This window comes from Sciurus carolinensis, chromosome 1 (assembly GCF_902686445.1).
Source record: "Sciurus carolinensis chromosome 1, mSciCar1.2, whole genome shotgun sequence".
In the NCBI taxonomy this organism is placed as follows: Eukaryota; Metazoa; Chordata; class Mammalia; order Rodentia; family Sciuridae; genus Sciurus; species Sciurus carolinensis.
Window position 1 is genome coordinate 208,339,649 of NC_062213.1, and position 12,498 is coordinate 208,352,146.

The following is a 12,498-nucleotide window of genomic DNA, read 5'->3' on the forward strand; positions in this document are numbered from 1 at the left end:
CAGTTAAAACTCCCACGAGAAGGCTGTTTGGTTAACACCCTGTAATGGATATGGAGAATAAGAAATTCCCCAAATAATGAGGCCTGAGAAGAAGAAAAGGGAGTAAAAATGAAGGCGATGCATTGACAGTTTTCATCTCTTGAGATAAATGTTTTCCAGCTACTAGCTGGGTGAGAAGGTGTATGGTCCAGGGTAATTTTCTTTTTTTGATTTTTTATTATTTTGTTTTTGCAGTACTGGAATTGAACCCAGGGGCACTCAACACCTGGGTTATGTCCCCAGATTTTACTTTTTATTTTAATTGTAGATGGACACAGTACTTTTATTTTGTTTATTTATGTGGTGCTGAGGATCGAACCCAGGGCCGCACGCATGCAAGGCAAGCGCTTTACCTCTGAGCCATAACCCCAGCCCCGCCTTTTCACTTTCTGACCCTGTTAAGTTGATCAGGCTGGCCTTGAACTTGCGATCCTCCTGCCTTGGCCTCCTGAGTCGCTGGTCACTGCACCCAGCTACAGGACAATTGTCGCAGCAAAAATGAAACCAAACCTTGTCCATCAACAGAATACTGCCACAAAATGGCAAGTATCCAGCCGTCCCCACGTGCACGCCTCAAAGGCACATCACTGTGCCTTTGTGACTGTGAAGCCGGAGGTGCGCTCCACCCTCACCTCCTGGCACGCCGGAGACAGGCGCTGGGGGACCCAGGACAGCTGCACAGTGCTCGGCGGGGAGCAGCTTTGGGTCCTGCAGCAATAACACAGTGATGGTGACCAGGACAAGAGGACGCGAGAAAGCCTGGAAGAGCCTGATGGAACCCCCAAAACCAGCAGCTGTTGATTCAGGGTCACGACGGAGCTGACACGGGCCCAGGGAAGCAGGGCGACCCCAGGATGCAGACCCCAGACTCAAGAGGCAGGCGGGCGAGGCGAAGGGAGGGCGAGGTAGGGCAGGCAAGGGCAGGGTCGGCGGGACCCTCAGGGGGGACAGACAGCTTTCTGCCGCCAGGAGCCAACAGCCCTCCTCCATCTCGGGAGGGATGCCCACGAAGGGACCCAGACAGTGGCAGTGGGGGCGACGGGCCAGCTCCACGTGCACGCAATCCGCACTCAGAAGTCAGCACGCCCCTCTGCACAGCAGGCAGGGGGACTCCCAGCCTGCGAGGCCCCTCTGCAGAACGGATGTGCAGGGCTCAGGACTCTGGGGTAAGGTGGTCTTGGGGGTGACGGGCACCACCCTTGGAAATCAGGTGTCAGAGCCCCCCTGCGAAGAGCAGTCCCTGACACCGGAAGAGACCCAGGCCACACAGCTGGAGAGGAGGGACCCCATGCCCGCCTCAGGCCTGGCTTTTCAGGGGCTTGTGCTGTCCCCGAGCAGCGGTCACTAGGGGTTGGAGGCTGGCCTTTCCTGGTTGACTTGACAGAAGGACAGCTCGTCAGGCTCAGACACACTGAAGAGCCAGGAAGGGTGGAGCAGATATCTCCATGCCAGGCACAGGACACAGCGCTGGTCCGGCTTCCTTCCCATCAGGGACTGAGAAGCAGACATGATCACACACAGTGCAGCCTCCAGAACACTGCGGATGTTTTTATGCCAGTACATTGGAAAACAAATCGGGAAGTTTCCTCAGAAATCGGAGTAGAGCCTAGTCATTCAGGTGTCTGAGATCAGGTGGACAGAGGCTAGCAGAGCTGAAGATGCCCTGACCGGGCCAGTCAGCTACCCTCATGGGCACAGCTTATCCCTGTGCTGCCTTCCTGCTGGGCCTCAGCTGTCACTGGCTCCGTGAGGTCTGGGTGCCAGAGCAAGGCTGAGCCAGCAACAGGGCCTGTGACCTGTGGCCACTGGCCCAGCCTAGGAAGCACCAGGTGAGGTTCCCCTGGGCTCAACACTGCTCAGTTAAATGGACTGTAGGCAAAGCCAACTCCTGAAGGGTGCTGTGACGCATGCCTGTCATCGCAGCAGCTCAGGAGGCTGAAGCAGGAGGATCACGAGTTCAAAGCCAGCCTCAGCAAAAGCAAGGCGCTAAGCAACTCAGTGAGACCCTGTCTCTAAATACAATACAAAATAGGGCTGGGGAGGTGGCTCAGTGGTCAGGTGCCCCTAAGTTCAATCCCTGGTAACCACCCCACCCCCAAAATGCCAACTCTTTGCTAAGTCTTGTCCAAGTAGGAGGAGAGGCACCAGGAGGGAGCGGGGGGCCCTCAGAGCAGAGACACTCCTGGCCTTGACTCCGGCTGGTGGGCTTCTTAGGACCTTTCTCTGCAGAGTGTGTCTCTGGCCTCAGACACCAGGTGTGCAGGTGAGGCCAGGACCCACTCACCAGGACTTTCCAAGGACAAGGCCACAGAGGTGAAGATGGCCAGTCACTGGAACAGCGAATTGCCAGCCCCTAACCTGCTCCTTCCCTCCCCACCCACAGCCACAGCGACTCACCCTTACCAAGGGCAGGTCCAGCTGTGCTGGACATGGCATCCGGGATGGTCAGCTGACCACTCACCTCAGAACCAACGAGTCTGACATGCCATGAAAGTGAACTCACGGGCTGGGGATGTAGCTCAGTTGGTAGAGGGCCTGCCTCTCAAGCGCAAGGCCCTGGGTTCAATCCCCAGCACCCAAAAAAAAAAAAAAAAAAAAAGTGAACTCACGTCCTGAACCCTGGCCTGGCCTGTCCCCACACCCGAGCGACAGGGGCTCAACACTGACCCTGCTTCTGCTCCTGCTCCCGTAGGAAGTTCTTGGTGTGAGAACCTGCTGAGCAGGTAAGAGTCCCACCTCCAGCTCCCCACAGGTGGGACCTGCTCTGCTCCACAGCCTGCGGACCCTCTGGGCCTGTTTCCCTTGCACCAGGTGGGCATCTGCTGGCTGGTTCAGGCTGTGGTCAATGGCCCTCAGGGCCCAGCTGCTACCCCTCAAACTAGGTCCCACTTGTCTGCACTAGGGAGTCAAGTGAGTGGGGTTCCTGTGTCCCAGGAGCCCTGAGGCACAGGCTTCTCCCACAAATGAGAAATGTCCACAAAGCACTGTGCTCCCACCCACCTGTGTTAGACACGGCCCCTGGACATCTACAGTCCTTGGAGCTGGGCAGGCTGGGCTTCCTCAAGGGGACTGAGGTAGTCAGTTATCCCTCACTATAACAAGGTACCTGAGACAATCAACTTATAAAGAGGAAAGTTTTATACTGGCTAAGTTTTAGAGGTCTAGTCCATGACCAGGTGGCCCCATTGCTTTGGGCCTGTGATGAGGCAGCACATCATGGCAGGAGCACTTGGTGCAGTGAGACTGCTTACCTCATGGCCAGAACCCAAAACAGAGAATAGGGCTCCAGGGTCCCCACATCCCCCTCAAGGGCACACCTCCAGTGACCTACAGACTTCCCATGGCGCTGGGTGTGGTGGCCACACCTCTAATCCCAGCAACTCAGGAGGCTGGCACAGGAGGACCTAAGTTCAAAGCCAGCCTCAGCAACTCAGGGAGACCTTGTGTCAGAATAAAAAAAAAGAAAAAGAAAAAGGGCTGGGTTGTGGCTCAGTGGTAAAATGTCCCTGGGCTCAATGCTGGAGCAGAGAGCCTCCCACTAGGCCCCAATCACACCCACGCTGTAGCAGGACCTGGAAGTTGAAGTCTCTCCGCCGCTCACTGGAGAGCCACCGACCTGCTGACCACACCTGGAGACACACCTGCTGCACACCTCTGCACAGGGAGTGTGGGAGCAGCAGTCAGGGCTGGGCTCAGCTCAGAGGGGGCTGTATCCCGCAGCCGCAGCAGGCTGTGCATGTGACGCACGCTCCAGCCGCGCGGGGCAGGGCAAGAAGACTGGAGGCCGTCTCATCCTCTAGCCAGGACCACAGGGATGCCTGGGCCACAGTGCCTCTGGTCCAGTGCGGGGTGAGGCACCTGCAGGTGCTGGCCCATGCCACGCAGGAGCACCGGGGACACCACCTGCAGGGGGAGCTCAGACTTCGTCTGCACCTCAGGTCAACACTGCCCAGGGCCTGGAACCCAAGAGCTGGTGAGAAGGGAGCAGCCCCTCCATCTGCCACTGTCCTCTGGATGCTGCACCCAGGCAGACGTGGGGACCAGCTCTCCTTCTCCACCTGGGTCTCCGGCCCTCCCAGATTGTGATCAGAGACAGGTGGGGGAAGACACGTGCTGGGAAGAGCTACAAAGTGTGCAGCTGGAGACAAAGGACAGGTGCAGGGGCTGGAGCAGTGAGGCTCTTGTGAGCCTATATGCAAGGACAACATGGCCACCCACCTGGCCTGGGCCACAGGGCACAGGGAGCGGGCAGCGGCTGCCCTGGCGCCCTCTTGTTCTTTTCACACAACCCAGGCATCAAGACCACTCCCGGTGGCTTTATGTGCTCCAGGTCCCTCCAGGTCAATGCCAGCTGCAAGGCTCTCTTGAGATGCTGGCCGGAAGGACCACCTCACCTGGAAGCCCCCCAAAATCTCCATGCTCACTGCACACAGATGCACCTTCCCATCAGGGAGCTGGGCAGGTGACAAGAAGTAGGGTCCCTAGAGAGCACCTGCCAAGAGGCCAGGCAGTTTCCTGGCTACAGGGAGGTTGAGCCCCCGGGCTGTGGCAGCCCTGCCCAGGCTGTCTGTGAGCTCTGGTGGCCCAGAGCTGTACCTGAAGCAGCTGGTACACCCTGGGTCGAGTCACTGATGGACTTCCCCTCCTGGGGCAAGGGTGGGGACTGGAGGGGGCCTCTGGGCACTCACTACTGAGGCAGAGGGACAAAAACTGCAGAAGCTTCCAGGTACACCCTTTCCAGAGTCAGTCTGAAGCCTCCAAGCAGGTCAAGAAACCAAGAATGTTTGACATTTATGTTTCTGACACCTGTTTACCATACTTGAATCTACTTATGGTCATAATATGAAGGCTCCGTTTGAAAAACATTCTTAAACATTTTTAAAGTGCAGGCTGGGGATATAGCTCAATGGTACAGCACTTGCCTAGCATATGCAAAGCCCTGGGTTCAATCCCCAGGACTGAAAAAAAATAGCACATTGGTATGTGTGCAGTGATCCTCGAAGGCAGTGTGATCACAGGGCCACCTGCGACTGCCTCCCTTCTCAGGGCCAGCTCCACCTCCCAGCATCAAGTGCCCCTGACCACAGGACATCTGGGGAACAGTTTTTCTCTTGCACAGCTTTCTTAGCTCAGCCTTTCCCTGTTGGCCCCATGTCCCTCCCCACTGGCCTCTCACCAGGAGCCCAGCCCTAGAACTAAGTGTGTCCACAGCCTATAGCTGAAGGCCTATGCCAGAGACTGGAGGGACTGACCTCTGTAGGGCCTGCACTCGAGGGCACCATGGGGGCCATGACTCACAGTAGCTAGAAGCTCCATGCTTCAGCCCTTGCACAAAAGGGGCTTACTGGGAAAAGAGGGGTGGGGGGGTGGGGGAAGGAAAAAATAACAGAATGAATCAAACATCATTACCCTATGTAAATGTATGATTACACAAATGGTGTGCTGTTACTCCATGTGCCAACAGAAACAACATGTATCCCATTTGTTTACAATAAAAATAAATTAATTAATTAAAAAACTAAGTCACCACGGAACCATTTCTCCCGATTATGCATTTCTCATAATGATGAGATGCTCATATTTGGAGTTTTTTTTTTTTGGAGAGATAAGAATGTATGTTTGTGGGAGGTGCTGTGTGTGAAATAAATAGTTTTAGATTAAAAAAAAGGGGGGGTGCTTACTGGATCCCACAGGTTGAAATTCAGGATATGGCTTGCTTCAGGTGAGGCTGGATCCAGATACCTGAAGCAAGTAGGTGGACCAGGTTTCTTGCCTTCCAGAGCTGGCTTCCTTCTGAGACAGGCTTTTCCCTCTGGAGAGATCTTTTGGGTCACAACCACTGGCAGTGGAGTAATCCAACCCTTGCAGGGCAACTACCTCCTTCTCATGAGCTTCAGCAAAGGTGCTGAGGTTAAGGCCAAGCCTAGGCCACCTACCAACTCCTGGGCAGGAGAGGATCACTCTGCCCAAGCCCCCCCATGACCCAAGAATGGAGAGAGGGGATTCCCATGGGAAGTGGAAGCAGAGCTCCCAGGAGTGGGACTGGTCTCAGGGGCGAAGGTCTGTGGGATTCTGCTTCAGCTAGCCTTGTCGGTCTACGCTGGTCCTCTATCCACGTGCCTCTGCTCCACAGTTCCCAACAGCCTAGGCTGTGTGTTTGCCTCCCCACTCTCCTTCCAGCTGGCTCCAGCCAGTAGGGCCACCTGTTCCACCCACCCCTGGGGCAGTGCTCTTGGCCCATAGGAGAGGGATCTGTGCTGACTGGCAGGCAGTACCTTAAAGATGACCACCTGGCCAGGGGCCTGGAAAGAAGGCATAAGGAGACCTTGAACAGAGGCACGGACAGAGCTCCTGAAATGGCCAGAGCTCCAGTTGACCTTGCAGGCCATGCTGGGGTGATGGGAACTTCAGGCCCTCAGCAGAGCCAAGCCCTGGGACATCCTCCGCAGCATTCAAGACGGTCCCAGTCCCGCAGCCCGGAACCACCCTGGGGCCTGGCTGGCCACTGGAAAGGGCAGCTGCAGAGGTGGACAGAGGCAGGAGTGGGGTCTGCTGGGGAGGCTCTTCGTGGTCTCCGGGGAGAGCACTCTCTACCTCCTTTGCTTCACTGATCCAGCAATGTCAGGTGGGAGGCAAGACTTACTCCCCCTGGCTGCTGGATTCTGCTGCAGTCTGAAGGTCTTCCTACGGGAGGCCTGGCATGGCCTTCCCCCACCCTTGTGTTCTCTTTGCCCCAAACTGGCAAGATGCAGTAAACAGAGCATGTGTCCAGGCAGGGAGAGAGCAGAGCCTTCAACCCAGTGGGGAGAGGGAAGCCTTCCCTCCACAGGGGCGGCTGGCCAGGAGCTCCTCCAGCCAGGAGAAGCCCCGCGCTGGAGAGACCCCAGTCCCAGCACAGGTCAGAGCATGGTCAAGACAGACGCACAGCAAGGCTTCCAGCTGCTCTGAGGATGTCCATTCAGTCAGCCGTGCAGCATGGTCAGCAGCTTGACCTGCATCTACCTGCCTCTTCTTCCTGGAGTGGCCTGGCAGACTGGCCACCCAGCTGTCCTTGGGCCACAGATGCCACCATGTCATATCACCTATGCCCCAAGCCTTTGAGGCCTCAGGCTTCTATCAGAAACCTTGCGAGCAGGCTGGCCAAAGCCCTGCCAGGCTCCTGGCAAGGACTCGGGGGTTTACCAAGGTCACCATCACTTTCTGCTTCCCTGGGGAGTTCGTGGGTCTTCTCACAAAGCTGGGGGCAAGTCAGAGCCAAGGCTCAGCCTGCCTCAGGGTTAGGCAGAAGGAATGTCCCTCCCAAAGCCTCTGGCCTGCAAGCTCCCTCAGCAGGTGCAAAGGCCTTGGCTGACAGGGTCAGGGGCCCCCAGGCTAGGAGAGGTGCATTGACTGGGCGACCTCAGGCTCTGGCAGAATCCCTGAATTCTGGGGCTGACCCGGGCTTTCGAGGTGACCAGGAGTGAGGCCAAGGAGGGGGCTGCATGGGTGGGTGGATGTTGGGGGGAACGTGGCTATCCAGAGGTCCTGAGTGCAGAATACCGCAGGAAGGGACTCAGATGGTCCTGGAGTTTAGTCCTTCCCTTCCTCCCTCAACGAGGCCGCCTAGGTAGTGCACCGGCTGGGCTTGTGTGGGGTTGTTCCCTTTGTCCAGTCCTGACCTTCATAAGCCATCTGGAGGGCTCTCCCAAGGGGTTAGCGGGTCTCCTCTGTAGCTGCACTTTGAAGGTGTGCGGAATTAATGAAGTTAGCACCAAATGAAGCCTCATCTCAGGCTTTCCTGAGGGGTGGGCACTCTCTATCCCAAAGGTGCTCCTGCCCGGCGCTTCGCCCCGGGCAAAGGAAGGTTTCGGTCCTCACCCACGCGGCTTGGGAGGCGGAACCCTCATTTTACGGGTCCCCCCGCGGGCTCAGAACCTAGGGTCCAACCACTACCCGCCTCCTTCCAAATGCTCGGAGTCCCAGACTGCCTGGCAAAGGCAGCTGCGGAGCTGCACGTCTCCGCACCACAGCGCGCGAGAAAGGCCAGCCCGGCGCGCGGTCCCGCCCCCGACCCGCGGCGCCCCGCGCCCGCAGTCTCCCGCGGCGGGCCCGCCCTCCGCCGCCCGCAAGCCGCGGCCCGGCGAGGGTTAAGGGGGGCGGGGCGTGGGGCGCCCCGCCTCCGCCGCCGGGTCCGAGCGCGCACGGGGCGCGGGGGCGGGTCGGAGCGGGCGGCGGCGGAGGGCGCGGCGCCGGGCGAGCGCGGGCAGCAGCAGCAGCAGCGGCGGTGGCGGCGCGGCCCGCGTGACCCACCGCCGCGCCCCGTGCGCCCGCGAGCCCGCGCCCCGCCGCGCCGGCCCAGCCGCAGGATGCGCGCCCCGCCGCTGCTGCTGCTGCTGGCCGCCTGCGCGCCGCCGCCCGGCGCCGCGGCCGCCCCGACGCCGCCAGGCTGGGAACCGGCCCCCGACGCGCCCTGGTGCCCCTACAAGGTGCTGCCCGAGGGCCCCGAGGCGAGCGGCGGGCGCCTGTGCTTCCGCAGCCCCGCGCGCGGCTTCCGCTGCCAGGCGCCCGGCTGCGTGGCGCTCTCCTCGGCCGGCCGCTCGCTGCGCGCGAACGTCCTGCGCAACCGCAGCGTGCTGCTGCAGTGGCGCCTGGCGCCGGCCGAGGCGCGCCGCGTGCGCGCCTTCGCGCTCAACTGCTCGTGGCGCGGCACCTACATGCGCTTCCCGTGCGATCGCGTGCTGCTCGGCGCCTCCTGCCGCGACTACCTGCTGCCGGACGTGCACGACAGCGTGCGCTACCGCCTGTGCCTGCAGCCGCTGCCGCTGCGCACCGAACCCGCCTCCGCCGCCGCACCGGAGCCCGCCGAGTGCGTGGAGTTCACCGCCGAGCCGGCCGCCATGCAGGAGATCGTGGTGGCCATGACGGCGGTGGGCGGCTCCATCTGCGTCATGCTCGTGGTCATCTGCCTGCTGGTGGCCTACATCACCGAGAACCTCATGCACCCGACTGTCAGGCGCCCCGGCCTGCGCAGGCAGGCCTGAAGCGCAAGGCGGTCTTTCCATCTGGGCACAGCCTGCCCAAGTACGCCTGAGACCCCAGGCCCTACGTCTGCCCGCCTCCCCTCTCCTCATTCCCGCTCCCTCTTTAAGATCCCCACGGAGGGCCTGATGGAGACGAATAGGGGACCAGCCGGCCCACACAGGTATCTTTGCGTCATCACAAGACCTTCCCAGTTGGGCGTCTGCTTCCCAGACTCTGGCTCCGAACTGGCGCTTGGGCCTGGGCTGGGGTGCCAGCCCCATCCAGGGCTCTCGGCTTTCCAGAGGCCTTTACCAGGGGGGCCAGGACATATAGCCCCTTCCAGCAAGAGCCAGTGGCACCCGTGATCATCGCCCAGAACCTCCATCCTCTGCCAAGTCGTCGAAGACAGGCCATGGTCATTGCTTGGTTGCTTTGTGCTTTACAGGTTGGGGGAGTGGCCCCTTGGAGCCCGTGTTCCCCCCTGCCCTACCCTAATGGGCTTAGGTTAGCTTTGTGCCTTAATTCCTCAGGCCCACCGCAGGAGCCAGCCACCACCCCGCTGCTGTCCAGGGGGTCTGTGGCCCTGAAACTGGCTGGCTTTGCATGCTTCTGGCCAGAGTTCCCCTGGGAACGCCCCCCTTCAAGCTTTGCAGGAGCCTGGGGCAAGGGTGAGCAGGCCTCTTGGTGTCTTCTGTGGGTCTGACAAGCCAAGAGCCATGATGTAGCTCCGCAGGCCAGGCCCAGCATCCAGCTGCAGCATCCAGGGGTGAGTGTCCTCCAAGTGGGGGAGGCTGGCAAGTCCCCAGGGCCAGGCCCCCTTTCCTTCTGTGTGTACTGCCTCTGGTTAGGACTTTCCGTGGGGAGTGAGGGCAGGTGGTTGGGAGGACAGCTTGGGATCCAAGGCAGAAGGAGAGCTGCCAGCCTCCCAATCGGACCTGTCACTGTGGTCTGGATCCTAAGCCTCAGTCAACCCAGGAGACCTCAGTGGCCAGTGTGACCAGCTGCAGTACTCCCAATTCTTTCCATGATTGGGGGTTGAGAGTCCAGGATCTGACCCCAGCGATGCTGCCCACCCACCCACCATGGACAGAGGCTGGGTTTGCCCACCTCCTGACAGATCTGAACACCTGGCTGAGGTCACCCAGCCACCTGGTGATGTTGGCACCCATAGGAGGGTGGCACTGCCTGGCTCTCCATGAGCCCCTGGCTCTGATCACCTGGACTTGACCCTTGCACCTTCTAGCCACTATGGCTAATTCTCACCCTACCCCAGGGACCACCACTGACCATGGGCCCTGGCTGGTGCCCCCGCAGCACCCACACCCTACCTCTCTGTCTTCGCTCTGCCCACACCCCGCATGGCGCTGGTCAGGTTCCATCCTGGCGCCAATGTCTAAATGTCCATCATTCTCCGACCAAAAATACCGTCTTGTGTGTTTTTTTGGGACGTGGGAGGGAAGCTGTTGGTCGCGGGGAGGAGGCTAGGACCTCTCCAAGGTCCTTTAGCATCAACCTGGTAGCCGGCCTCAAAAGCTTCTCCTGCCTGCGGTCTGGCCCAGGCAGGGTGCACAGGCATGCTGAGTGCGATGGTGGCAGGAGGACAGGCGGGCATCCCACGTTTTGTCCTCCCTGCTTCCAAGACCTTGGGAAAGCATGCTGGCCAGCTCTGCTGTGCAGGGGTAGTCTGTCTCATGGGTGACCCATTTGCGCTGTGACAGGCAGCAATTAGGGCCTCTCAGCCTGGGCCTCCCTGTGCAGTGCTGGAGCTGGGGTGGGAGTGGGAGGGCAGAGGAGGGGCCTGGAGCTCCTGGTGAGCCCATCCTCTCCCTTCCACATCTGGACTGTCCTTGAGACCCATTAGCTGCTGGGGGAGATGCTGAGCCTGCTCTGTGGAGTGACTCATCCACAGAGGGGCAGTGCGGCAATGTGTCTAGACAGCCTGGACAGGAGTGGGAGGGGGTTCTGGGTGGCTACCTCCTGTCCTGGCTCCCCGGAGCCCAGGCCACCTTGAGCCGAAACGGCAGGAGGGCAGCTGTGTCCAACCCCCAGCTCCACAAGTGCAGTCAGTTTCCTGAGCTTTTGGAGTGAAGTTGTACGAAGCCTCCTCAGGCCCTTGACCTGGCTAGGGCTCCAGCCATCTAGGTCCACAGGCCTGCCCGCAGTGCTCACAGTGCCCAGAGGCCACTGTGGGTTTCAGGGATGGGGCTGAGCAGCCCTGCCACTATAGGAAGCAGTGAGCAAGCCGTGGCTCAGGGTCCTGCCTGGAGCTGATGTCCAAGCCAACGCACCAGCTTCTGAGCTCACAGGCGTTCCCATATACCCCTCCTTCCCCTCCTTCCCCAGGTAGCCGTTTCTTGGGCAGGTCTCGACGTTCTCCCGAGAAGACCCCGTCCTCCTGCACCAGGCCCACCTCTGAGTCTCCTGGAAAGTCCTCCAGTCCCATCACCCTGAGTGGCCTCTTCCTTTCCCTGTCTCCCCACCTGTCTGACAGGCCTGGGGATGCAGCTCAGGGCAGAGCACTTGCCTGGCATGTGTGAGGCCCTGAACTGGACCCCACACCACAGAAAGCAAATCTCTCTCCCTCCCCTCTGTCTGTCCCTCTCTCCTGTGTCTCCTGCTTCTGGTGATGCAAGTCACGTCACCCTCCTTGTCATACCTGCCTGGCTTCCCTCTGTCTTGTAGGTGACCTCAGAAGGCTCTGATATCACCTCCCTGGTGCCTGAGCTTGGTAGCATTGCTCCCTCCCTCAAGGAGTTCAAGTGCCTGTGGGCTGCCAGGGATTCATCCTGGCGATGCCTTCTAAGAGCCCTGCAGCTGGGCTGGGCACACTGCTCACCTCACACGCACAAGGCCCTGGGCTGGACCCCGAGTCGCATGAGGCAACGCAGCCTCTCAGTGCCTGTTTCCTCCTGTGTACGATGGACACAGTAATAGGACTCAATTTACCAGCAGGTGGAGAATAATTAATTGCAGCCATTGTTCATGCCAAAGAACCCCAGAGCTGCATCTTTGGCCCCTGGCCAGATGTGTGGCCCTTCTTGAAATTCTAGTAGGATGTCTCAGAGGTGTCTTAATCCTTCTATGTCCAAAACAAAACCCTGCCCACCTCCTGAACCTGGTCACAGCATGCGTCCCCATCGTAGCCAACTGGAACGACCCACAACCATTCTCTGCACACGTACTTGGTGCCAGGTCACAGCAGTGACGCCGGATTCTGGGACATAGGACTCCTTCTGGAAGTGCCACACGTTCAGCAGTGCTGCAGCCCCCAGTCACCAGGGACAGAAACATCACCTTATCCTTTCAGAGGCCTTCAGGCCCTTGACCTGGCTAGGGCTCCAGCCAGCTAGGTCCACAGGCCTGCCCGCAGTGCTCACAGTGCCCAGAGGCCACTGTGGGTTTCAGGGATGGGTTTGAGTTCTACCCACAACAAACCCAGCTACTAGTCATTTTGCTTTA

General features: G+C 59.5%; 1 protein-coding gene across 1 annotated transcript; it reads left to right on the forward strand.

Annotated features, from left to right (window-relative positions):
* Nucleotides 1-8,334: 8,334 nt before the first annotated feature.
* Nucleotides 8,335-10,454, forward strand: Fndc10 (fibronectin type III domain containing 10). Its single transcript, XM_047562087.1, has one exon. The coding sequence runs from the start codon at nucleotides 8,385-8,387 to the stop codon at nucleotides 9,057-9,059; it is 675 nt and encodes a 224-aa protein (XP_047418043.1). The 5' UTR covers nucleotides 8,335-8,384; the 3' UTR covers nucleotides 9,060-10,454.
* The last annotated feature ends 2,044 nt before the right edge of the window (nucleotides 10,455-12,498 follow it).